The sequence below is a fragment of the Ambystoma mexicanum genome, chromosome 5p, assembly GCF_040938575.1.
Source record: "Ambystoma mexicanum isolate Mex_15411 chromosome 5p, UKY_AmexF1_1, whole genome shotgun sequence".
In the NCBI taxonomy this organism is placed as follows: Eukaryota; Metazoa; Chordata; class Amphibia; order Caudata; family Ambystomatidae; genus Ambystoma; species Ambystoma mexicanum.
The window spans coordinates 1321652487-1321679448 of NC_090930.1; the positions used below are offsets into that span (position 1 = coordinate 1321652487).

Genomic DNA, 26962 nt, shown 5'->3' on the forward strand with positions numbered 1-26962 from the left:
CCAGCCTGGCTGTTCTTGGATTCCCACAAAAAAAAAATCCAAGAATAGTACCTGGAGTCCCTGTCTACAAGAGGAACCAGTGCAATCACCTGCATCTCAAAGATCAAACGGACCACCCATAAAAGAGCCGGGGACCTGATCTGACGAAGAGGAGAAGATGGTAGAGGAAGACAGACAAGCCCATGGAGACTACAGACAGGATCCAAGGGTTGCTGAAAAGGTGCTTCCAGGTGTCCTGGAAAAGAGGCAAGTGGCCCCCCACAGGAAAGCTGCGTTTCCCCCAACCTAGACATCACTGCTTGGCGCCAGGCGGGGAGCTGAAAAACCCAGATGCCATCCTCTGCAGCCTTCTCCTGTTGGAGGACCTGTCAGGCCTCCGTGTCCCAGAGCCCCATGAAGCAGTGCAAGGAACAGGGCTTGAACTTGGTCCTACCCTGGCACTGAGGGAAAGGTTTCTGACCTGGTTTCGTCAGGATGGGCAGGTTTGTCAACTTGTCATCAGTTGATGAATGAAAAAGGTCCACTCCCTGAAAGGGCAGATCCAGGATCCACTCTGGCATAAATGAAAACTTAGTGGCGGGCAGCCAAGGGAAATGGTCCAAAATGTCACCTTTACAATAGCGACGGCCGAAATACCCACTTTTTTTTTAAACACCCCCTTTACACCACATGTGGGAGGGGGATATAGTAATACGGGGATGTCTCCCCTGCACATCTATGTGGTGTAAAGGGGGTTTTAATAAAAGAAATGTTTTCAAAGTGCATTTTCAGCCGTTGCAATTATGTGGTCGCAGTGACCACAGATCCCATCCAAGCAGTCCTCATCTCGACCCCAAAGCACAGCCCTCTGATGGCTGTGTCGATGTGGGAGACAGTCCTGTGCAATGGCCCAGATATCTGCCAGCCCGGCCTTGAAGGATGCTCGCTTGTCCTAAGGGAGGTCGGGCAGAAATTCCCAGCTCCCACCACAGCCTCTGGTAAGCCACAGCCTAGAAGGAGTCTGCGTTGGGTTGCCGCAGATGCAGTCCTGAGATGGAAAACCACACTTTCCCAGAGACACAAGGACTCTGTCCTCCTTGGAGAGGAACTGGAGGTCGCTCCTGTGGAGCAAGGCGATGATTTAGAATACAAGGAGGCTGCAGCCACCACTGAGGAATGCGGGTGGGAGGAGAGGATTGCTCCCTGTCCCGTCAGCCTAAGCCTGCTGTCCAAATTCTTGTTCATCTGGCCGTTGGCCCTGGCCTTCTCTCCCAGACCTCATACCCCCCACCTGCAGAAAATCTTTCTGGAGAGGATGCCAGAACGGATCATGGTGCGCTTCCCCAAGACGCTTAGCACTGCCGACTCCCGAGGAGGCTTCCTTGGGCAGAGTTATCCCCAAGAACTCTGCCAGGCCCTGAAGGTGGTTATAAAAGGCCTTAACGGATGCTGAGGGTTAATCATCCTAGCACCGCTTCCTCCCTTTTACCTCCTCAGGTCTGGCAGATGTTGAGGGGGGGCATTGGTGGTTCAGGAGGTGGTGAAGGAGTCAGAACAACCAGAACTGGGGCAAGTGGGGGCCATGGCAGTGCCACCAGCAGGATAACCTTCACAATGTCCTTCACGAGCCCCTTCATCTGAGGTGGAAAGCTTGACAATGAAGCTTGAGGAAGCGGTCGAAGACGCAGTCCTCACTAACTGCCGGGTCCCTTGGGGCCCAGCCCTTCTTAGGCGCTGGGCCTCCACTCACAGTTAAAGCACTGAGGCGCCTGTTGCTGTAAGGCTGTGGTGGGCAGATGCATCGCTGAGGAAACGAGTAGCCTGCGCTGTAGGATCTGCTGCCGCTTCTAGAGAAAAGGGGGCAGGGATTATTTTGCAAGCCTATTCTGTGGGCCAACGTACTAGCAGGACCAGAGCTGAATCCAAGATGGCCACCAGCTTGGCAGGATGTGCCATGTGCCTCTCCACCTTTTAAAACCTTGCGCCATGCCGGGGCTTGAGGATCCGAGCCAAGAGGCTTCATACAAGGGAGGATACAGGCTTGGGTCTTACACCCTGAAGCAGAGGTGTCGGCCTCAGATCACTGGTAAGCGCTGAGCCCTCAGCTGAACGACCGGTAGTCATAATGCTGACTCACGACCTTGGAGCGAGCTCCAGTAGGCTGTACGCCCTCAGCACCTTTGACTGTAACCCTGTCAGATTGTGCCATGGCACTCTTGGAGGTGGCACTCCATCCCTTGGGGTAGAAGATCCAAGGGCAGCCTGGCAGGCCCCCCCCCCCACCCACCCCCGCTGAGCTCCTCAGCTTGGCAGCCGGTAGCCTTGGACCTGCCAGAACCTGAATTCAAGGAAATCTGATCTGTGGGACACCCGGGGAAGGAGTGGCCGCGCTATAAAACCATGCTGAACAGAGGGGCTACCTTGTCTTAAGAGGTCCTGAAGACAGTCCTTAAGGTGGGGAGGAGGAGTGGATCTCCCTCTGACCAGGACTACCGATTCTTCAATGCCCTGCAGAAGTGGTCAGCTCCCAAACACTCAAGACAGGAAAGAGCGGTCGCCTGAGGTACTTCGTGAATCATCCTGCCTACTGTCAACATGTGCTCGAGGGGATACTGGAGTCAATGCCTCTGGCGTCATGCCAGGTCCCAGATGGGGTCCAAGTCCCACAGCCTGCTGGGCTCCCCAGCTGTTAATGGATTCCTGGAGATAGTAGAGTTATCAGGCCTCCCCAGTGCACTGTTCCTGCTGTCGGCTCTGTCCAGGTGCCGAGCCGAGACCCATGGTGCTGCTACGGAGGTAGGGCGCCAACAGGGAGCCACTTCACATTGCCTGATGCTGGAGTCGGCGCCCAGCTGGTGGATGAGTGCCTGGCTCCCTGCCGGCCCAACTGCTACGCAGGACCCCAACGATTTGCCCGCCTCCTCGATCACCGAGCGATCAAAGGGTGGGAACAGACCCCAGCACATTCCCACTCCAGCGGCTGGTCTCTGGAGCCGTCCCTCAGCGATTAGGTGGGATGTCAGCTGTTAACCCCCCTGAACTTTTTATTGCAACGGTCTGTGGACATGCTGATGCTCGCCCACGGCATTGGAACTTTGATTCTACTCTGCAGCAAAGCTGTATGCCCCCTCTCCCCATCCCCCCTCCAAGTAAGCAGTACCACAAATACACAAGCTTGGACAGGAAGCTCGAGTGACCTTACGACGCCTAGGAGTGGGGGTGAGGATTTAGCGAGTCACGCACCCAGGGACATTCCCTCTAGTGGGGCAGGCTGTAGTAGCCCTCGCTTGGAGCCCAGTTGAGGGCTGGCCTGCCCCAGGTCACACGGAGAGGAGGCGATGACTACAGGCCTGAGCCAGCTAGTGCGCCTCCCACGCCCCATACAGGGTGAAGTAGCCCTTGCTTGGAGCCCATCTAAGGGCCAGCCTGCCCTGGGGCCCAACAGGGGAGAGGAGACGGCTGCGGGCCTGAGGCGGACGGCCTACTACGGGGTGAATCTGAGTGGCAGCAAGCAGCAGTTGAGGTGGGTAGACCAAGTAGTATATCTCCCACTGCCATGACTCTCCATGCCCAAGACCACCACAATCACAGATAGTGCTCTACGCTTCCAGAGCACCTTCGAGCCGCAACACCAAGATGTCTAAAAAACTGAAAGCACAGAAAAGCGGGGAAATAACCACCATGCTGCTTGCAACCGAAAAGGGGAAGAAACAAAATGGGGAAACCCCCACAGCAAGCCTCACCAAGTCCCCCAGGACAAATTGCCACCAAAGAGGACATCCAGACATTCATTGTGGATATAAAAACAGAATTTCGTAGTTGCATGACTGAACTTATCGACCACAATAAAAACAGACCAGAGAGTTACAGAGATGGAGCAGAGGCTTGGGGACCTAGAAAATACCGGAAGCAGGCAGCCTCGCCAATGGAAATCCAGACGGTCCGAACCCTGAAGAACCAAAATGACATCTCGGCATTTAAGCACAAGGATCTGGAGGATAGGGATCGAAGAAATAACCTCCGGATTAGGGTGTCCCATTGTTGGAGCAGGATCGTGACCTGCCCGACTATGCGGGGGGGGGGGGCTGTTCCAGCCTCTTATCCCACATCTGGAGAAATCACAGCTGCAGCTGGACCACACTCAGACTGTCCTCGGAGGGGGTCTGGACTTCGAAAGACTGTTGGATGTGATCACTAGAGTCCATTTTTACACCACGAAGCAGGAAATTCTCTCAAGATAGTTCAACATTCCAGGGCTCCCCTCTCCAAATCTTTCAAGATCTAGCAACAGCCACGATGCAAAAGCAACGATCCCTTCGACCCCCGACACTCTTTCTTCGGGACCAGAAGATCAGGTATCATTGGCTCTTCGCCAAAGCTGTACAGTTCTCATACAAAAGGAGTTGCTCGATCGCGTGCTTGGAAGATGCAAAGGGGTTTCTCAAATCATCCCCATCGGAGGGGGATGGAGCTGGTTCACCCAGAGGGACTCGCACAAAGCTTGAAGACCCCCCCCCATCCCCCAACCTAAAGCCAAAAGACCAGTGTCGTATAAGGTCCAGAGGGGACGCAATGTCAACAAGCCACCTACACGCCCCTGAACTTCAGACCCCGGAGTCCGACGGAACTTCACTCAAAAGCGCCAGAGGAAGGAAGCTTGTGACAGAATCAGGAGGCTGAAAACACGAGGATAAGATGGGCTTCATGTGGCCCAAACCGACCCCCCCAGGGCAGGAAACATTAGGACCACTCTGGGCTCTAATTGGACAGTTCACAATAGTTGGATGGCTTGGAGTCTGTGGTTGGGACTCAGTCCACACATTTGGAAGTTGATTTTGGAAGTTGTTATCTCAGTTGGAGCTGGTACCCATCTCTTTGCGACCTGGAACTGGCAACAGCAGCTTCCCTGACCCAGCCATTGACCCCCCCCCCCCCAACCACCACTGGAAACAGCAGACAGTAAGGAGATTCCTCACCAGCGGCTAAACTTAGTTTCATTAAATATTAAAGGCCTAAACTCTCAGATAAAAACAAAATCAATCCTAAGAGGTTGAAAGACTTGGAGGGTTCGGTTATATTCATACAACAAGGCCAATCTCCTTCCGGAAGATTTCTCCTGGCTTCGCGGCAGTTTGCCCTAAACAGTTCTTTGCCTCAGGAGGCACTAAAAATAAATAAATTTACATTTTGAAAACATTTTTTAAAAAGGGGGGGTGGGGTTCAGCAATCCTCCTGGCAAGCGATGTCCCATTTGAGGAGCTGGACATGATCCGAGACCCGGAGGGCTGATTCATCGGAACCAAGGGTCTTCCTCTATGGTCAACTTTACACCCTGGTTTCCGTTTACGCACCGAATGTAGGTCAAGAACGTTTATTTGAAGATATCGAGGCCACTCTCCTCCCCTTTTTGGAAGGCCCAACTGTCATTGGAGGGGATTTCAATGGGGTCCCAGACCCTGACAAGAACAGAACCTCAACCTCATCTCCTAAAGACTTCGCTAGCATGGTCGACATCCAGAGGGTCCTGCCCTCGGACGACAGGGATTTCAAATTTTGTTCTCGTGTCCACCGCTTCCGAATGGACTTGATTTTAGCCTCCCCGCAAGTGCCGTCTTTCACAAAGGTTGCGGTTATTGCCCCAAAGGTTCTCTCAGACCATGCCCCGGTGCCTACAGACCAGGGCTTGGAACCCAGCCCTGGAGCCCAGACCACAGTGGCGTCTATATGACCCAATCTTATATTACTTGGCCTTGCGGGATGAGGTAGCCAAAGCTATTAAGCAGTACTTTCAGGAGAACCCTGCGGAATACACCTCTCTGGAGACCACATGAAAGCTGTTATCATGAGTACTGATTACGTACACGGCAGCCTACCATAGACATAAGAAACAGACGAGGGATCACTTGGAGCAGGAGATCCTGGGGATTGAAAGCAAGTACAAGAAGGATTGATCTCCCAAGTCCACGCTGCCCTCCGCATCATCAGTAACAAACTGGAGGCCTTGTATGCTGAGGAGATGGCGCGCTCCCTCACGGCATTGAAACAGAGCTACTATGCGAAGGGCAAGAAGGCCAATCAACTTAACCAGTAAGGACGCAGGTGAAAAAAAAAAAAAAAGGTACTTTATTGTGGGCCTCAAGGACCGACAGGGCACCACCCACTGCGAGGAACAGGACAAACTGCACCTGGCACAAGGAAATCTTTTGGAAGCTATCCAGGAAGATCGTCCACAAAACAGAAGGAATACATTGCGACAGCAGCCCTACTGTACCTCAAAGAAGCTATAGAGGTATTAGAAGTCCCAATCCAACTGGAGGAAGTGGAGAATGTTAAGGCCTTATCGCCTAGAGCCCCTGTTGTCACTAGACACACACAATGCATTTGACAAGATAGACTGGTCTTTTTTACGCCCAAGGCTTTAAGCATTTAACTTTGGTCCCCAATTTAGACACAGGATTATGGCCAAAAAAATTCCAGAAGGTCCTGGGATTCATCTGGTGGGTGGGGGTGGTTTAAAATGCCAAAGTAATGGGTGTTGCCCGATTTTCAGGGGGGGGGGGGGGGGAGGGACAGTCTGCGTGTTCCGAATCTATGGAAATAGTGTGGCAGCTCAACTCTCGCACCCAATGACGTGGACATCAGAAGCATCTCCGTCTCCACTATCTCGCACATTCAACGAACACAATGGCCTCTCGCAACCAAGGTCATTTGAAGGTCTGGCATGAAGCACTAAGAGGGAAAAAGATCCCGAGGTGTACAGGCCCTCTCTCTGATCTTTGGCAACCCTTCTTTCACACCAGGTTTGCCCCAGGGGCATTTAAAAACAGGAAACAAGGGGGCTTAGAAACGCTGGCGTAATTATATTTGGAGGGAGCCTACCTTGCACGTTTGAGGAATGCAAGAGAGAATTTCACTTACAGGAGTCTGATAGATTCCCCTATCTCCAGTTGCAGCATTGGATTACACACCCCGAGACCAAACAAAGTCACACGCTCTTTTAGCCCGCTTGAATAAACGATTTGGGAGGGCCAAAGCAAGAGGGGCATTTCAAGACTATATGAACTTTAGGGGTGGACCTGCTAACCCCCCCATGCCCTGGTAGACCGGACTTAATGTCCCGATGGGAAGCGGATCTAGGCCTTCAGCTGGACGACACCCAATGGTTGGACATCTGGGCCAGAGCCCATTCATCCTCCAGATGTTTTACAAACAATGAATGTGTCTTGAAGTTGATATTTCGATGGTACTATCCCCCCCGACCAAGATTCACCATTTTCAGGCTTCCATTCCGTCCACCTGCTGGCAGAATTGTGGGGAATCAAGGGACGTATTTTCATATGTGGTGGAGTTGTCCCCAGGTCCAGTTATTTTGGCAGTCTATCATGGGGGTAATAAAAGATAACGGGAAGGAAACTCCGATCTGCCCCAAAACTACATTGCTGGGGTGCCCAGTGGAGGAGGTCTATCCCAAAGCAGGGACACGCGCTAAACTTCTAACTCAGCTACTGTTGGCTGCGCGCATCACCATTGCACAACGCGGGAAAGCCCAGACATGTCTTTTTGGTGGGGAAAGATTTGGGATGTGTTGGAGAAAGTAACTGCAGCTGGAAAGGGAAACTTCACCAATTTCATGCAATCTCGTCACCGCTCTGAGTTTGACAACAAATACCCAGTGTTGACCAACAAGCACTGCCTAAACAGATTGTATCTGGGTCGGGACAATAGAGGATGTGAAGTGCAGGTGGGCAAGTGCACTAGCGGGTAAAGTTGGATGAAAAAGGGTGGGGGGGGGGGATCTAGGTGGGAAATCTCTCGAGTGGGTTGAACGTGGGAAACCTAGATCACAAACACGTGATAATACGACAGGAATCAGTAGAGGGGTAGGGCTTAAGCTACTCATCACAAGAAAAACATAACAAGAACAAGGTTAGGTAATTACAGGGCAGTCAGCACGGCGGCAGGGAGGCCGACTGTACCAGTATGCCGGTCACATGACCACCGATGCCCATCACCAGTCAGCTGTTTTGGGGGGGGGGGGAAGGTGGACACTGGACAGAGTGACGTTCCTGGGAGAACCAATCAGACTGTTAGTCCTTGAGCTCTGGGGATGTGGCCAGCCTCCAAGGTATCAACCACAGAGTTCACGATTGTCACCTCCCAACAGGTATAGTGTGAATGTCACATTTTGTACCAGCTGTAGGGTGCATCGTGTTACGTTCTCAATGGTGCTCACCAATGGCGGTGTATTTAAGTTCTGGCCATCAGCACAAACATTACTTCAGTAATAACTTGTGGGGTGGGAATACCAAAGGGGTAGATATTGTAGTGGAACTGTTTGCTTCAATTACGCTTCACTAAACGTAAACTTAGAGAAGGTTATGTCAACGAACCAATGAAAGCCCTGGGAAAGATGGAAAAAGTGAATTCTCCAACATGAAATGGATTTCCAACCATTGTATTTCTTGGTGTAAAACTATTTGGATTTCATTCAGATGTCAGCCCTTCGATCAGAGCCCTTCCACTGTTCCGTTTGATTTGTGCACAACCAGCTGTAATAAACAGTGTTGCTTCTTGCCCGGTGTATGCTCCACTTTTAGCGCATGTGGTTCTTTTATTATGCTCCAATTGGTAGACCCCTGGCTACATTTTCCTGGTGCTGAGAAATTTCAAAGTGGGCATTAAGTTCAGAGATTTGAAGAAATCAGTGTTTGTAAAAGGAGTAGGGATGGTGCTAAATGGGTTTATATTACTATTTGAAAAAGCCGAGCAGGGACGGAACTCATATTTATCTGGTTTTTGACTTTTACGTCACATTTGCTAGCGTAGATCTCTTAAACAAAATGGAGATCTTGGGGATGTCCGCCAGGTCCGGTTGAAATTACTCTGCAGCTTTATAGCAACATCTCTATATGTAAAAATAAAACAAGGTATATATTATCAGAGAATATCTACATGGAGAGGGCTAAAGCAAGGGTGTATCCTTGCCCATGCTTGGTTCAATCCGTTTCTCTATGATTTAAAATAATCCACGATTACCATGCAGAACTATCCACCTAGAATCATGGGACAGGTGATTCATTGGATGTGTGACGCGGATAATCTTATGTTACTATATCAGACACCCATTGAACCACAGAGGTCAAAACACACCATACAAAATGATGCCTCCCATAACAACTTGATGAACATTTCTAAATTGAACATTATGACTTCAAGAAACAGTAAGGAGGCAAAACATAACTGTTTCTCTAATATCCCATTTAAAAAAGAACCCATCGTTACTTGGGATTTAATTTTAATAATGACACCAGAGATCTGAAGAATATTGAGCTTAAGATTGAAGGTGAAGGCTTTAGCGGGTTAGGGTCTTTTAATACTACGTAAATAAATTCACTTCAATGCCGGTGCTCCAATTTTATAAAAAGTGTGTACCGATCACAACCTATGGAGCTGATACTCCAATGAAATGGAATGTTTTAGAAAGTTTATTTTGGAAGCAAGTGCTAGGTCTTCCCAAAAGTACACCAATGCAACAGATTCAGTATGAACTGGGGATCTTGTCTTTGCTGGTTATGGATGACTAGAAAAAGCTATGTTTCTATAGGAAATGTCCGATAGAACTGCCCTTGCTAAAATCGGGGGGGGAAAATGGTGCTATCGGGTTAAAATATTTTGTTGAAATGGAAGGAAGACTGCCAAGATGTATTGGTGAAAGCGGATTGTGATTAAGGTTTGACTGCTAGTCTTTAAGCAGTTAAAGTGTGGATGCAAGACTTGATCACAACACTAGAATAAAGATTGCCCACGCTAACAGCTCAGGAAGTCATTCTATGAAAGACAAGGAGGCGAGCAATATGCTTTACTCTTTAATTACTACCATTCAGCCTTTTCAACAAAACTTAAAACCGTAACATTTGCTCTTTTTTTCCCCTTCCTTATGTAAAAAAAATACCAAATATGAGCAGTTTTAAAAGTTCTAAAGCCACTGTTCTTTTTTTGCACTACCTCCCCCATGATCCTCCGGGGCTTAGTAGTCCTGACCTCTCCCGATCCACCTATCCGAGAGCAGGTCGCAGTATAAGAACTCTGCATGATAGCCCTCTGCCTCTTTCTTTTTCCTCTACATTGTGTACTGAACTCGAAACTGTCCTTTATTTGATCAACTGTGACCCTGGACGAAAACTGGAACTGACTGTTCAACAGTAACTTGCTAGGTCCTCCGGACCACCTTGAACAAACTTCTTAACATCTTTGATCTGTGTATGGGGTCAAGTCGCTTTCTGGTCTTCTACGAGAAATGGAAAATACTTCATGAGGGCGGGCCAACATCTGATTATCAAAAATACATATCCAGGTTCAGATTTTTAAATATTTCATTTGGGTGGGATATAATGCTCATCTCCTTGTCTTTAATAGAATGAAGACTTCCTGAGCTGTTAGCGCGGGCAATCTTTATTCTATGACAAGACAGGAGGCTCGCATTATGCTTGTTCAAAGCTTGCCACCACTGCATTAGTAATATTAGAGACCGGCTTGAAGTAAAAGGTCGACTCGGAGGACCAATCTGCCAATTTCATAATGTCCTGAAGAGATACCCCAGCTGTAAATGCCTTAGAAGCCATCGCACCCCTCGTAGAATGTGCCCCAAATATTGACAGATCAATTCCAGCCCATTACATGACCTCGCGCACCCATCTAGCGATAGTAGCCGCTGCAACTGTGTGGTAAGGTTTTCTGCGCACTATAAGCAATTGGGAAACCCCTCGCGGCCTTAGGTGTTCTGTGGAGATTTCGTAATCATTGATGCACTGGGCAACGCATAGCTTTTAATTTTCTGTGAAGGGTATGAAATCACTCGCGATCCAGTCTTCGTTCTTTTCGCTATGTGAAAAGCTACCCCTTCTGGATAGAAGATCTTTCTATCGATTTCCAACGCCTTTACTTCCGATACTCTGCGGCATGATGTAAGGCACAATAACATTGCCAGTTTACAACTGCGAGCGGGATATATCTTAGTTCACTCGTCATCTAAGGAAAAGTTCGAACACTACTCTAACATCCCATAAGACTACGTACTTTGGTTCTGGGGGCTTTATTTTTATTGCTTTGAGAAGCCTCGAGACCGCTGGGTGCTCGCCTACTGGGATCCCTTCCATTTTATCGTGTCCCGCCGAGATCGCTGATCTATAACACCTATCGTTATAAAAGCCCCCCCTTCTTGAAATTTAGGCACCAGAAAGTTAAGAACTTGCACTAAAGGGGCTGAAACGAAATCCAGACACTGGTCTGTGCACCATCGTGTCCAGGCTTTCCATGCAGTGCAATAGTTACTAATGGTGGAAGGCGCCCAGGAGTCTTTGATGCAGTCTGCAGCGATTCACGAAATTCCTGGCAATTCCACTTTCTCATGAAATCCTGCATGCCAGCAACTGCAGCTTGCCTGTTGCTATCAGTGGATGGCTCTGGCCGGACGGTCCTAGTAGAAGGTCCGGCTGATGCGGAACTATCGGAAAATCCGAAGAAAGTTCCATCGCTACTGGAAACCAGGGCTGGGATTTCCAGAGCGGTAGTACCATCACGAGTCCGGCGCGATCTCTGCGAACCTTCGCCAACGCTCTCGTGATCATGACAAATGGCGAGAATGCGTAATGAAGCGCTCCGTGCCAAGTCTGTAGAAATGCATCCGTGCCTGCTGCTCCTGGGTCTATCCTCCAACTGAAGTAAGTCTGCGTTTGAGCATTCAGTCTGGACGCAAATAGGTCTGTGTATTGGGCCCCAGCGCTTCTGCAGCTTCTCGAAAACTCGTGGGTGAAGTTTCCAATCGCTTGAATGTATCAGATACCTCGAGTTCCAATCCGCTACTTCGTTGAGAGCTCCTGGCAAATATTCTGCTGTGACTGCAATATGATGTTCCAGGCAATAATGCCAGAAATCTTTCGCTAATTCCGCTAGTAGCTTGGACTTTGTCCCTCCCAGCTTGTTATTGTAGCGAACTGCGGAGATATTGTCCATCTTCAGCAGGACACAACACCTTGCTTTGCCCTTTGTGAAGGCTTGCACTGCAAATTAACCTGCTAACAACTCGAGGCAATTTATGTGAAGCTGCAACTCTTGATCTGACCATTTTCCTCTTTCTACGTGCTCGCATCTGGCTCCCCAGCCTGACCTGCTTGCGTCCGATTCTATAACTAGCTCTGACGCGTCTCCGAAAACGGCTCGGCCATTCCACGCCTCCATATTCTGAAGCCACCAGTGAAGCTCGGTGAGCGCTTCGGTGTCCCTACGCCCCCCTGTAGATGCCCAATCTTGAGACGTTGAAGAGCTCGGTAGTGGAGTAGCCCTGGAAATATCGCCTGAATCAATCCCACTACTCTGACTAGACATCGAAGCAAAATAACTCTTCGCTATCACTACTTTGAGCTCTTGCTTTATTGCTCTCACTTTGTGATGAGGGAGCTCGAGGGTTGCTTTCACCGTCTATGGTGAAGCCCAGAAATTCCAGCCTCTGAACTGGCTGTAGTTGTGACTTGTCCCAATTTACTAAGAACCCTAGAGAGGCCAACAGCGTGCAGATCCATTGTACATTCTTGATGAGTACTTCTGTCTGCAGCTAGTACGAGGATATCGTCTAGGTATATGATAATACGTATCCCTCTGTTTTATGGCAGCTGCCACCGGTTTCATCACTTTGGTAAAGTCCCATGGGGCGGACGCCAACCCAAATGGGAGACAAGAGAAACGCCAAATTTGGTCTTTCCACTGAAAGCGCAGATGCTTCCAAAATTCCTGAGCTATCGGAATTGTAAAATAAGTGTCCCTGAGATCCAGGCGCACCAAGTAGTCTCCTTGGCGCAGGAGATCGTGCAGAAGGTGAATACCTTCCATCTTGAAATAATTGTACTCAAGCCATGCGTTTAAACTCTTCAAGTTCATGACTGGTCGAGTCTTGTTTCCCCTGTGGACCAGAAACATGTTGCTGAGGAAACCTGGCTCCTCTTGCATATCTCGCTCTATAGTTCCCTTGTTTACTAGACTGAGGAGCACAACAACTCCAACTGCTTGCCATATATATTGGCGGAAGGTTCTCTCTGTATGGGTTTTCCTACAAACTCTAGCCGCAGCCCTGCCACTGCTTGTATCACCCATGCATCGTGCGATAATGCTCGCCACTCGCTCAAAAATTGGAGAGTTCTCCCTCCTACTCATGCTTACTGTACTCACCAGCGGCGGCACTGGGATGTCGTTAAGACCCTCTCCGACCTCGGAAATCTGGATGGGAAGAAGGTATCTTGAGGGTTCCCTTCCCAGTATTGGGCTCTTTGTCCCTGGGGCCTGTGTCGATAGTTGTGGCGACCGGACATTCAGCCCCTGTGTCATCCGGTCCCAGAAAAAACACATCCCGGGAAGATTTTCTTTGAGCTCTGAGCTAATGCCGAGTATGTGCCCACAAACTGGGCCATCTCTTTAACGAAAGCTTCGCCAAATAGGCATTTTCCCCTGCCTCATAAGATGCTATATCACTTAATTTTTCATCAATCTTCAATAAAACTCCTCTCCTCTCTGACGAAAGTGCGCATTTGGCATTTCCCAGAAGACACTGCCCTCTGGGCCCAGCTTCCTAGTGCGAGGGGGGGAGGGGGGAGGCCTACCGGAATCTCGGTGTCCTTCGCCTTCTCAGCCAAGTCCATTATTTTTGCTAGGGGGCCTGCTATGTTCAACAGCTTGTCCTGGCATCCTCTCCAGGCGCTGTCAATTCCTTTCCTAATATCACGCGGTGACTTAGTCACAAACATGACCATCTTGGGATCTAGGTCCGGAGTTTCCGCCAGCTTCCCTGGTAACACTGGCCTAGGGCACTCTGACCTCATGCGTGAACGCAACTCTCTATCCAGTGGTTTGCTTATGTGCTGGGACATGTACGTTGACACCCTGGGTGAAGGCACCCTTTCTGAAGATTGATAGTCTCTGGATCGAACATGTCAGCGGTGTTCTCCGTATCTTGAGGGTCGACATTTTCTTCGAAGTGTCATGAGGTGTCTTCGTCTCCTTCCCCCTCGTCATAATCCCCTAAATTAGTCACCCCCGGGGTAGGGGGGTCTGTCCTGGCTAGCGACAGGGGAGGGGGGGGGGGGGTCGCTTACATCTTGGGGAGCAGCATCCTCCCTTTCATTAGTGCTCGGGGGGGGGGGTCAGAGTATTTGCTCTTCCGAGCTACCTTACGCCCCTTTGGTTCAACCCCGTCTGCAGGGTGTCTAGCTGACAGCCCTGCCTCCGGGCTCTCTGCCCGCCTTTTCTTGGCAGTTACCTGCTTCTGTCTTTCTGCCATCATAGCCTCCAAAATTTCGAGCCTTTGTGTTATAGGCTGTACTCCTAGCGAGACTGCTTGAGTAAGCGAGTCCCCTAGCACTTTCTTAAAGCTCGGAGATAAATCAGCTTCCTGGTGGGAAAGATCCTCTTCCCATTCTTCTGCACTCCATTCCGGAGAAGTTGATGGCGTTTGGCCAGGGCTTCTGTATGCAGCCATCACTGCTGTTGGCAGGGCCAACTTTCAGCTTGTCAGCACTGAGGGGTGGGAAGGCTGTACAAAGTAGTGGAAGTAAAAGCCTTACGGGCTCAGAGTCAGCCTTGCTTTAGCAGGATAATCCCCTTCTCCCCTCTGCACGGTAAAAATCAGTTTTCTTTTTTTTTTTAAATTCCCGTGCTGTGGAGGCTTACTGTTACTCTCTGATTCGCGACGTAATGAAAACGTTACACGCGAGCGTTGAGGTGTCCCTAGGGAATGCCGGGAAGCATATCTCCTCTCGCTCCCCTGGGTCCTAGAGACCGCCGCGCTCTCTGCGTCTGACAGAGCAGGCCCGGCAGCCTAAGGCAGGCGCGTTCGCTCGCAGCTCCGACACCCGCTCCCGTTATATTAAAAATCTGGAACTTACTCACCTGATGCTTGCATGTCAATAAATATATATACACACTTTACAGACACATGCGTGCGCTGAACCCCCGTGAGGTAAGCACTAATTCCTCATTAAATAAGTCAAGACGACAACAGGTGTAGTACAAATAATCATTTTTGCTAATATTGAAGTAATCCCCGAAATTTATCATTAAATAAGAGACAGGTACATCTCAAAATTGCAGCAAAAATAAAGAGGCAGAGGACTATCATGGAGGGTTCTTATACTGCGACCTGCTCTCGGATAGGTGGATCAGGAGAGGTCAGGACTACTAAGCCTGGGAGGATCATGGGGGAGGTAGTGCAAAAAAGAAGTGGCTTTAGAACTTTTAAAATCTCTCATATTTGGTATTTTTTACATAAGGAAGGAAAAGAGCAAATGTTAAGGTTTTAAATGTTTTGTTGAAAATGCTGAATGGCAGTAATTAAAGAGTAAAGCATAATGCGAGCCTCCTGTCTAGTCATAGAATGCAATTCCTACAAAGCATTTGATCCCTTCAAAAATTACGTGACATCTCTGAATCAACTGCCAATGTACTTATTGAAATGTCCAGATGCCCATTTATGAGAATGTGTTTTAATCAATTGCCAAGGAGGGGAGGTGTGGGGGAAGAGGGGGGGGGGGGTTGCACACATTCGGGACCGGCAGAACGTATGGTATTTCCAAACCGGTATGCACATCAGACAGCCGAGCTGTAGGAAGAGTTGACATGCAAACGTAGCAACTCAGCGCACCTTCAAATTGCGGATCGACTGTTTTTCTGCATGACCTGTTAAAACAAGAAAAATTCAACAGGTGACCGTGCATACGGCTGAACACTAGCATCTGCAGTGGGCCTGAAGCTCTAGTCACACAATAGGACCACCATGACGAGAGAAGACACCAGTGTCTAGGGCAGGTCCTATTTAATAAACAAGCTAGATTCAGCTACTCTCCAACAACAGCGCTACTATCAGCTGTCTCAGCCCTGATGAAAGTGGTCCTTACCACTGAAACCGGTCGGCTCATCATAACACGGTACCTGTGCAGTCAAATTTAATGAAAAATGTTTGATCTCGCCATAAAAACAAACAGGACTGATCAATCGCTGTGTATTCATGACACAGGGACCTAAAAACTTTAAAACATTAAGATAAAAATTTAAAATAAAAAAGTAAATCGATACGAGGACTCCTGGTCCATCATGTATTAAGTGTACCCAGCCCCTAACACCACAGTCGCAGTGGTAAAGATGTTATAACAAAAACGAGGGAACTGTGGGTCTTTTTAAGAAAATCTGCCCCCTATGGAAACCGAATAAAGTCAATTCGGTCACTTAGAGGACAGTCTTTATGACAAAGTACTCCTGACCAAAAATGCTTTGTTTTTTAGTAAATCATCAAAATAAAATTACCCAAATCCTATTGTGGTACTATCCTGGGGGTTTAGGTACAACATCCAGTTGGGAAATCAAAGCATATTTAAGTTGATTGCACAAGAGAAGTTAGCCATGAACATCATAGTATTAACAGGACAATAAATGAGTTCAGTAGATAAAAAATTTGTGAGAATAATTCGTAGTGTACATTTTCATAGGCTGATTTTTAATAGAAACTTTGATATGAATGATTTTTTAGGTGTTCTATATATATTCCATGTGATAAAAATAATGCTCTAAATATGGTTGCAATAGGCTAAAGGTTTGCAGTAACTTGAATATAAAAGAAAACAGTGGACTTCAATGCAAGAACACATACTTGATTAAATATTTGCACAAAAAACACATTTACAGCCGCAGTTAATCCATTAACTCAAACTTCTTAGCAATAACAATGGCAAGAAAAAGTTTGATGTTACTGCTTGACCCGAGGTAGCTCAGATTACAGGATTGTGTGTTTTGGGTGCAAAAGGAGCATGTACTGAGTGGGAGTGGGCCATAGGAATTAGCACGGCTGTTAGGGAGAATTCTCTGTATAGGCTAATTTCCCAAACCTAGTGAGTCCCCCAGCAGCTTTGCTGGATTTTTGGGGTTTATTTTTTTTCTCCTGCTAAGTGTGAGACTCTTTCTCCCACTCTTAGGCATGATTTGAGGTCTTCCTTTGTCTTTGAAATGTTTTATGGGCTATGGGGCCTTTCACTCCATAGGGCCTCATGTGTTTTTGGAAGGTGGGTTACACGGCACCCTCAGTGCAGTAACCCAGGGGTGTCATAGTGACACCCCACCATAGACTCCAAACCCTGGGACTGACTACTGTCTCCCAGGGCATGTAAAGTCACCATTGGCTTTATTAGTCCCAAATTATGAACAGAAACCAGTACAAACCATCATATTGTGGACGTACTGGCCGGGGCAATCCGATTGCCCCGGGGTCTGTTGGTTGAGGGGGCACGTCTCCGTCCCCCATGATCGAGTTTTGACTGGTGGCAGTGGATACTACTTTTTATATTCGACCGCGAATATTTCCCTATGGGATTTTCCCATTGTTTGAGGCTACCATTTTTAATAAATTAATATAGCCTCGAACATACCGCCGGTTTAATTATTAATTCACCGGTTGTGATTTTTTGCCAGAACTCTATGCCAAAATGGTGTTCGTGTTCGCTTCTGTGACTCCAACCCAAGTCGAGCCCTTTGTTCCACTTTTGGCGGGCTTCTCCACAGAAGCCCTCCAAAGTGGTGCCACTCTGGGTACCACAGGGTGTGTGGGAGGGGATTTAGGCACCCTGGACTGAGTTGCCTTGGCAACTCAAGTCGCACTCTTGTATGATGGCCCAGTGGTGAGCCGCCCAGCCCACCACTTAGCATGTTTGATTGACAGCTAGGCTGAATGAATGGGGGTTTGCTGCATAAAAGCAGGGCTTTGGGCACTGGAACTTCAGAAGTCTCCACAGGACCTAAGAATCCGAAGAGGGAGAAGCTGAGCCGACCTGCAACGACGACACCACCGGTGGAGCCCTGCTGAACCGTCTCACCACTTCTTCCAACGACAGAGGAGATCTTCAATCCTGAGAGTCTTCTTCCTTTGACTGGTGGGGATAACTAGTTTGCCCGTCTTTTTGCCTTCCCAGATAATCTCGTGGCCGCCTTGCCTGTGCCAAGCACCCCGGCAAGCGGGATACCACGGTTTTTCCACTACAGCGAATAAAAGGGTAGTACCTATTCACTGGAGAACTCCGCGGCTGGTTTCTTCCCTGGCAGTGCAACGACCTTCAGCTTTCCTCCACGTCGAGACCATCTCTTCCTCTGGACGACGCCGTGACTTGCACCCACTGCCAGGAACAACTGCCCCATCTGGAGGATCCTCTCCACTTTGAAGGTACTGTGTTCACCTGGCCTCCCTCGCAACAGTCTGTGTGGGGTGACTCTTAAAGCCTCCACTTACTACTTGGGTTGGCCCTAGGCTGGCTAACTGAACTTTTCTACACTGAACTAGTTCTTTCTGAACTCCCTGAAAGACTTTTAAACTTTGGTGATCTTGGGCACAGTGGTGTTCTGCTCTCCAAGAGGGAGCCTGTCCTCAACTTTTTGCTCACAAGTAGACTGTCTTTTCTGCCTTGCTGGGTACTTCTAAAGTATTGTGTTGTGTGCTGTTCTTAATTTTTTGCCTTTTCCCTCCCTTTTTCTTAAACTTATTGGAGTGCCATCTATAGTTAAGCGCTCACCTCTGTCTGGAAATAAGTGACGTTAACCAAGACTTTTCTAATAAGGAATAAGGGATGTATATATAATAGTGACTGTTTTTGAACTTGCTGATAGTAATAGTAGTAATAGTGCTGGAGTGTTTGAGTGTGTCTTTAAATAAATAAGTACATACTTCGTTACCAAAGCTCTGGTCAGTGTTTGCTTGTGCTACTGTATTTTGGGTAGCAATCTTGTATGCTCTATATACTGCCTAACTCCTCTTGAGAGAAGTCTGACTGCTCGGCCAAAGCTAGCAGGTAAATCTGGGTGGTACAGACAGCTACCAATTGGGTTTACTGCCAACCATCTGTAGTCCTAAATCTTTTGCAGTGGTCCCTAAGGGAACTGCACAGGTTTCTGCCTAACAGCTAAAAAAAAGGTTTAAAAAAATTGGGGTAAATGAACACTCAAAAGCCATGTGTCCCGCCTCACATCTCTCCCCCCTTGCTTTACTTCAATGCAATAGCCCCCCCCTCGCTTTACTTCAATGCAATCGTTTCTGCTTACAGGTGGTGCACCTTCTAATAAAGAAAGCAAAAAAAATTAATGGTGGAGACCACCACATTAATGGTGGTTAAGTGGATTGGTGCTGGATATGGTCAAGGGTGTTTTTCAATGAGAATTAGTTTGGCAATAAATCTCGGCCCAATGGGAAACTGTTCACGCAGATCAAAACCAGTTGTATAGTTTGCCAAACAGCGAATGATTTTAAATGTTCATCACCAATACAATTCCTTAACAAACAGTAATGAAGACAAACAGCAGCACGCACATTGTAACATGGCTAATAGTATACTACGTTTAAACAATAGTTACAGTTCGTCATAGACCGCTGAAATAAAAAAAAAGCACAAAACTCAAAAATGTACAGAATTCTGAAATGGCATGCATGCAGATCGATTAATGTGCTGCAATACATGTAAAGTCCCACGATGTGCAAGACAATGATGGCCTCTCGTCTGCTTGACGACTGTTGAAAGCGTTCTTCACAGCAGTGGAAATGCACAACTTGGCCGAGCTCAGCTCACGGTTCGCTAAGGAACTCCGCATTTAAATCCTTTGGTTCTTACGAGTGTGGGCATACATCCAGTGGAGAGCAATATGGAAAAAAAACTGTTACTGTTTTTGGGAATAATGTTACAAGTTGCTACCCACAATGAGAATTCCCTTTCCATCGCTTAAGTAGCTTCAAATAGATGCTGGTTTTGTTTAAGATTTAAAGTTGTCACGATGTCAGAAAAGTGTAAAACTAGATCTAAATCAGAGCACAACAGGTCAGTTTTTGACCAACATACCATGAATTCGAACAAGTTAGTACACATGAGTAGTGGAAAACGGTGAATATATTGGTACAAAGACTAGTGTAAAACAGGTGAGTGATCACAATCATTAGTCAAGTTTGCTCATATGTGAAATTGAACGTACCGAGCTTAATGGACTGCAAAGTGAAATATACCGCGAATATAAGAAGGCGTACTCAATTGCCTGCGCGAAAGGCAACATGGCTTACGTTGATGCCCGTTTACATTAACACTGCCAAGGTAACTGAGACTAGTAAACAAACGTTGTCCTTACCCAAAAGGTGGTCCGAGTCAGTCGCAAGTCAACGAACATCAGCAAATCAAGTGGAAGCCGTCGCATACTTTGGGCATGAAGGCAGCACCCTCTTTAGAAGGGAAAGGTCAACACAACCCGCGCACAGATCGGGTTAAAGGAACGGTGCCAGAGAGCATCACACATGGAAGACAAAGATACAACATACAACCACATTCTTACAGTACGATACACTCCAGTCTCTGCCAGGCAAACTCTACCGCACCTGCGATGTTAGACAACTATTATGAGGACAAAGGCAGAAAATCAACAGTTAAGGACTAAAACAAAAACATAACTGAAACCAATCTTAAGAGTACAGAATAAGCAACACCCTACGCACAGGTCTGTTGTGTGTCCTTCCAGGTGGCCCTAATCCGCTGCCACCAGGAACAAAAAATAAATTAAAAAAAATACCAAATATAAAAGACCGCGTTTTAAAAAGCATTCTGGAAATGCCATTTCACGATTTGCCGAGAATCGGAGAGGTGGCAACGAAGCGAAAGCTAAGCGTGAAGAACTGTCCCTAGGAACACACGGAGAAACGAAACTTGGTGCATGTGGGCAGGAAGAGCGCTCCTGTCAGCTCCCCACGTGCTAACGCCAGGGAAGGTGGAGGCAGCGCTCGCCCCACTGACAGCGCCTCATGCAACAGTAGAGTGTACAGGGCGGACCAGACTGAGCTCCTTGCCCATGAAACAGCTGTGAACTTGGCACGCACCATGTGTCACCAATCGCCACGAAACCAGAAACCATGGGCGGATTTAAACCCAATAAGACTCCAGGAGATGCATTGGAAACAGGAGACGAATGAAGTAGGTTAACTCACCGAACCCCCATTTAATACAAGACTAGAATCACGTAATCACTCACTGTACCCACTGGTGACAAACACCTACATTAACAAATGAACACCACTAGTAGACGCCTACGTAAAACACATTACTCTGCAGCACTAAGCACTACTCACGCCCCCCAAACTCCCGTCACCTTACCCTTGCAAGCCGGGACTGTAGCTGCCACGCCTCCGCCATGGGGTGCCGGGGGAACCTCTCGGGGCCCCGTGCGGCAGCAGATAGTTCATGCCGTAGGTGCTGGCTTTATTCTCGCGCTTCCGGCGGCCTGGGTGATACTGGTGTAGGTGATCGTAGTAGTTGGGATGGTGTAAGGGGGGCGGCGGTGCGGAGTCGGGCCGAGGACACCCTGGGCAGTGAACGGCACGCCGGTGCCTTGGGAGCTGCTGCTGCTGACAGTGTGTCCGGTGCGAGTTGATGTAGCCAGGCGGTGGAGGGCTCTCCGAACCCGGGGAGGCAGCAGGAGAGGGCGGCGGGCTAAGCTCGGCAGGGGTATTCAGGCAGAGGTAGTGTGGGTAGCAGCAGTCAGGACCCCCAGGGACCCTGGCGCCTCCAGCAGGGGGGGCACGCAGGCCCTGCTGGGACGTCTCCCATATCTGCATCCAGAAGGCATTGGCAGGGCCCTTTTGCTCAGGCTGTATCCAGCCTACCCGCGGATCCATGCAGGGGCCGCGCAGGAACTTCACAGGGGCCCGGAGGCCATGACCGAGACTGCCACTGGGGCAAGGAGTACGTTTTAAGAGAGTAGTCAAGGGTCGCTGCTGCTATAGGAATCCGTTCTACACCTCCTTCAAACTGAAGTGCTGAACCAATGTGGCGACGTCCTGTCTCGGGAGCCGGGAGAAAAGAGCAGCGCGCATGCGCTGAGGGATTTTAAACTTTCACTCCTCACGCCGCCCTGGCAACCGCGCACGCGCATAGTAAACCGATCCTTTTTCTCTAGACAGGCAGAGGGGTGGGAGGACAAGGCGAGGCGCGTGCCCTGGGGAAGGTATATTGCTGTTTCGGGCACGCGCCAGGTAGGGTGGAGCTGCTGCACCGCAGCCCCTTACCCAGGAGGTCGGAAAGTGCAGGAGCCCCTCCCCCCTTGGCAAGAGCCCCTTGCATTAGAAGGAGGGGGTGTGTCTTCAGGAGCGGACGGCCACTCTGGCCGTTAGTGTTGGAATTCACATGGGAGAGGCGGTCGTAGGTTGTGACGTAACAGACGTGTCTACTCGTGCCTCCCCTTTATAGACTGAGGACCGGAGCGACCGCTCGCACTTCGAAATGCGAGAGGGGTTTAAGAAGAGAGAATAGTGACAGCAGACGCCATCTTGAAATATCAGTCATTGCTCAAGAAAACGTTAAAACAGTATCAACATAATCAGAACACTAAATATGTTGCCGTTTAGTTAAATTTACTACGTCATCTTTATACCCACATAAAAAAGACCTAGAACTCAAATATAACATTTTATGTTTCATATACATCTTTAGCATCTACACTGTAAAGCATTTCAATCGCTATTATCTTTTCCCATTTCGCCAGTGGTAAAGCCCAGGATTGACTACTGACAGCCACGTTCGACCCTTCTTTTTAACTTTTAGTTCATCTATCATAGCATGAGATCACCACGGCACCTGTTGGTGATCAGAATAGGGCCTGACAAAATGTCCATCGCCGAGTTTCTTTGAATAACAAATTTTTCCATACTTGCCTGCACTTGAAAATTGGCCTTTGAGTATTTGGGTCGAACTTTAATTCTATGTCAAGACTCAGAGGCTCAGATTATGCTCTGACTTCTCTTTACTAACTCGCGCAGCAACCATATAAACAAGATAAACATGGAAAACAAAATAAAACTACAAAGTCCAACGAAACCCAGTAATTTTTGTAGTTTGTTTTCCATAGGATAAGCAAAACCACGTGATCCACTCTTCCAATCAGTGTCACTTCTCCCTTCTAACATCCCATAACTCTGAAGTCCTTCCTCTTTCTTTGCTGCTCGAGCAGCTGAGATAAGTACCTTTCATCTTACTGTTCGAATGTTTTGGAGTGTATATGTGTTAACCTCAATCAATTACGAACGCATCTATTGTCTGAATGTGTTTCGGGTATACGTGTGTGTTTAAGTTCATACGCGCGTGGAACGTTGGCGGAGCATATCCGCGGGGAGGACGCGACGGGACCTTTGTTCCGGCGTCGCTTCCCTCGTTAGGAGGCACTGTGGGCACGGAAGTTCGCAACGGCGCGACGGGACCTCGGGAGTTCCGGCGCCGTTGCGAACTTACGTGTCAGTGAATGGAGGCAGAGCGCCAGGCTCCTCACAACTTATAAAACTAATTCTGATCCCTGATTGTTACGGAGCTCCCGGGACTCAGCCACTCAGCCGTGTGTACAGTGGGGACTCACCGGCTCCTTATTAGCAGTGCACGCCACCTAGTGGCTGAAGCAGGTACCGCAGGCAAGTGAACCCTGCGCAGATAACTGCAAGTCAGTCTAAATACATCATTCCCTTATTCTGCCACTGAGGAGGAGGTGAGATAGGCTTAGACCTCCGCTTGACGGGCTCAGTCCCAGGTAAGACTGCTGTTCTAGGAGGGCTCGCCTAGCTTCACAATACAGATATTGACGGGGGCAGCCCAAGCAAACTGCACAAGGCACCTTCACAGTATACAGTGGCGGTGAAACCATGAGCGACTACACCGACGACTCTGACGGCCCTCATGTCAGTGGGCGCCGCATGAGCGAAGCAGTTCAAATGCTGCAAAGTGCCGAAAGGCCCTGGGAAGAGAGGGGCATATTGCGAAGCTTGGCGGCTTTGTCCCAGGGCAAAGCGCGCAAAAAGAGAGGGGGAAGTAGACATAAAACCCGCAGGGGCCGTAACGCCCAGACCCCCCCGGGTTCACCCCACAGATCGGGGAAAAGGAAGGCGAGAGCCCGCGACAGACGGAGCACTAGCTCGAGCGAGTCGGACGACGACTACTGCAAGAGCAGCTCTAGGTCTGAATTTTACACCTCCTCAGAAGGCCAATCCTCCCCGGAAGAGGAGGAGAGCCAACCTAAAAAGAAAGGCAGGAGGGAACAGGAAGATCTTCTCAGGGAGGAGTTCGATCCCGATGAGCTCATTCACCCCAGGTCCAATGAATGGGATCCTCCGGAGAAGATCGCAGAATACCTTAGACGGCGCCTGCGGGCACCTTTAAGTAGACAGGCCAGATCTAAATTGAAGGCCGAGTGCCCAAGGCCGAGAGTCCCGGACGAGGTAGCAGAGACCCCGGAAATTGATGAGAGAATTCTGACGTTCCTGGGCCGGTATGGCAGGAACGTGAAGAGGGGCATCGACAGATCCTGGCGGTCCTGTCAGGACAAGGTGCTGGACATGCTAGGGCCGGTCACCAAGATCTGGCAACTGGCCGAGGAGGTGAAGGCCAAGAAGGAGCCCATGGAGCCAGGCATTATATCCGGCTGGGCTCAGAGGATTATCTGCCTGCTCGGTAACGCAAATACAGCGTTGGCGACCGAAAGGAGAAGGTCGATCCTAATGAAACTGGACTCCAGACTAGGGGAGATGGCGACATCCGAGCAGGCCACAGCCGCGAAGGGCAAGCTCTTCGGGGACTTGTTTATCAAGGACATGGCGAAATTCGCCAGTACTTATGTATCGTTGGACAGGGCCCAATGTTCCCTGAAGAAGATTTTCGGTCGAAGAGTTTTCGACAAGGCTGGAGGAGGAAGGGGCCGCTCGTCCAGCCGTGGCCAGTACAGAGGCTCCTACAAGGACAGAAATTGGAGACAAGAAGACCGAAGGTCCAACCCCTTCTTCCCTTCTAGGGGAAGAGGCAGGGGCAGGGGTTGGAGGAACAACGGAAGGCAACAACACCAGAGTCCCCCAGGTGAGAGATGTGAAAGTGATAGAATGATCAAATGCAAGTATTCCTCCAGTAGGGGGGGAGAGTGAAACTGTATGTAGAAATATGGGAAGAGTTGTCTTCAGACGCTTGGCTAAGACAGACCGTAAGAGGGTTTCAGTTAGAATTCTGGCGGGAACCATATCAGGTGGTACGGCCAAGAAGGATAAATTTCAGCAGAGAAGACGAGGTCCTGCTAGACAAGGAGGTGGAATTGCTAAAGGCAAAGAATGCAATCGGTCCAGCCTCAGAGGGACCAGGGGGTTTTATAAGCAATCTGTTTTTGGTCAAGAAGAGACACAAGGTCAGACCAGTGATAAACCTGAAGGGTTTAAATTTCTTTCTAGTGTACAGGCATTTCAAAATGGAAGGCATCCATCTTCTAAGGGATGTTCTCCAACAAGGAGACTGGCTAGCAAGGATAGACCTCAGGGATGCGTATTTAACGATTCCTATCCGGCCAGAGCAGACAAAACTTCTTCAGTTCCTTTGGAAGGGACAGAAGTGGGAATTCAAATGTCTCCCCTTCGGGCTAGCATCGGCGCCATGGTGTTTCACCAAACTCTTGAAACCAGTAGTGACACACCTGAGAGAACAGGGGATCAGGCTAATTATTTACCTGGACGACATGTCTAATGTGCCAGGACAAAGAAGTTCTAGTTCGACAGGTCCTGTTAACCACGGGGTTATTACAACAGCTGGGGTTCCTGATAAATTGGGAGAAGTCACAGTTAGAACCAGCTCAAGATCTGGAATTTCTGGGGTTCAGCTTAGAGACAACGCAGGGCATTCTCAAATTACCCCTAGCCAAAGTCAATTCAGTCAAGAGGGAGATCAAGGTCATGATAGCGAAGCAAGAAGTTTCTCTGAGGGAAATAGCGAGACTTATAGGACGTCTGTCATCATCGATACAGGCGATATTTCCAGGCCCCCTGCATTACAGGGCGTTGCAGAGGCTGAAGATCAACCATCTCAGAAAAGGGTTTTCTTACGAACAGAAAGTGAAGGTATCACAAGAAGTGAGACTGGAACTAGAATGGTGGTTCTGCCACATGGAAGCCTGGAATGGCCGGGCGATATTTGGCTCATCCTCGGACCTAGTGATAGAGTCTGACGCCAGCCGCTGGGGATGGGGAGCCAGATGCGGAGATCAGTCGACAGGGGGGAGATGGTCGAGACAGGAACTGGGTCTCCACATCAATTGCCTGGAGCTTCTAGCGGGCTCCTTCGCAATTCAGTGCTGGACACAGAAAGCTGCGAAATCGTCCATTCTTTTGAAAATGGACAATGTTTCGGCAGTCAGATATATAAATCGACTGGGCGGAACAAGGTCACAGAAGCTGACGGAGATGGCCAAGGAGTTTTGGCAGATCTGTCTCCAGAAGGGGATACGCGTGAGAGCAGAACATTTACCGGGGGAGCTCAATCTGGTAGCAGATTGGAACTCAAGATATCTGAGGGACTCCAGCGACTGGCAGCTGGATGACTCAGTATTCCAGGAATTAATGCGCTGCAGGGGTCCCTGTCAGACGGATCTCTTTGCTTCCAGGTTGAACAGGAAGCTCTCCAGATTTTACAGTTGGAGACCGGATCCGGAAGCGACAGCGACGGACACTTTTCTCCAGGTCTGGGGACCAGCAAGGGAATACGGGTTTCCCCCTTTCTCCTTGATAGCACGCACAGTTGCGCAGGTCAGACGTCAGTTAGCAACAGTGATTCTGATAACACCAGACTGGAGAGGCCAAGCTTGGTTTCCGGACCTTCTGGCACTGTCGTTCGAAGCCCCTTTTCGGCTGCCAGCCAGGGAGGATATAATGCTGAACCCGGCAGGAGAGATTCATCCATTGGTCAGGTCAGGGAGCCTGAGTCTTCTGGCTTGGGCGATTTCAGGGAGAACTGGTCTAAGCCAGGACTTTCAGGCACAGCTCAGGAATTCATCAGGGAATCTTGGGCTCCAGCGACAGGCAAGGCATATAGAGTGGCATGGCATAGATGGAGTATTTGGTGTCTGGAGAGACAGGTTGATCCCGTAT

The 26962-nt window shown here is 49.0% G+C and overlaps 1 protein-coding gene across 2 annotated transcripts in view; it reads right to left on the reverse strand.

The window, feature by feature from the left end:
* The window catches only part of TENT4A (terminal nucleotidyltransferase 4A), a 612157-nt gene extending 589971 nt beyond the window's left edge, over nucleotides 1-22186 (reverse strand). The window contains exon 1 of one of the 2 annotated variants that reach the window (XM_069613719.1): nucleotides 21180-22186. In XM_069613719.1, the coding sequence (XP_069469820.1) occupies nucleotides 21180-21700 (521 nt within the window). In that variant the 5' untranslated portion in view covers nucleotides 21701-22186. The remainder of the gene's footprint in view (nucleotides 1-21179) is intronic. The other variant, XM_069613720.1, reaches the window with a different exon arrangement.
* Between the last annotated feature and the right edge of the window lie 4776 nt (nucleotides 22187-26962).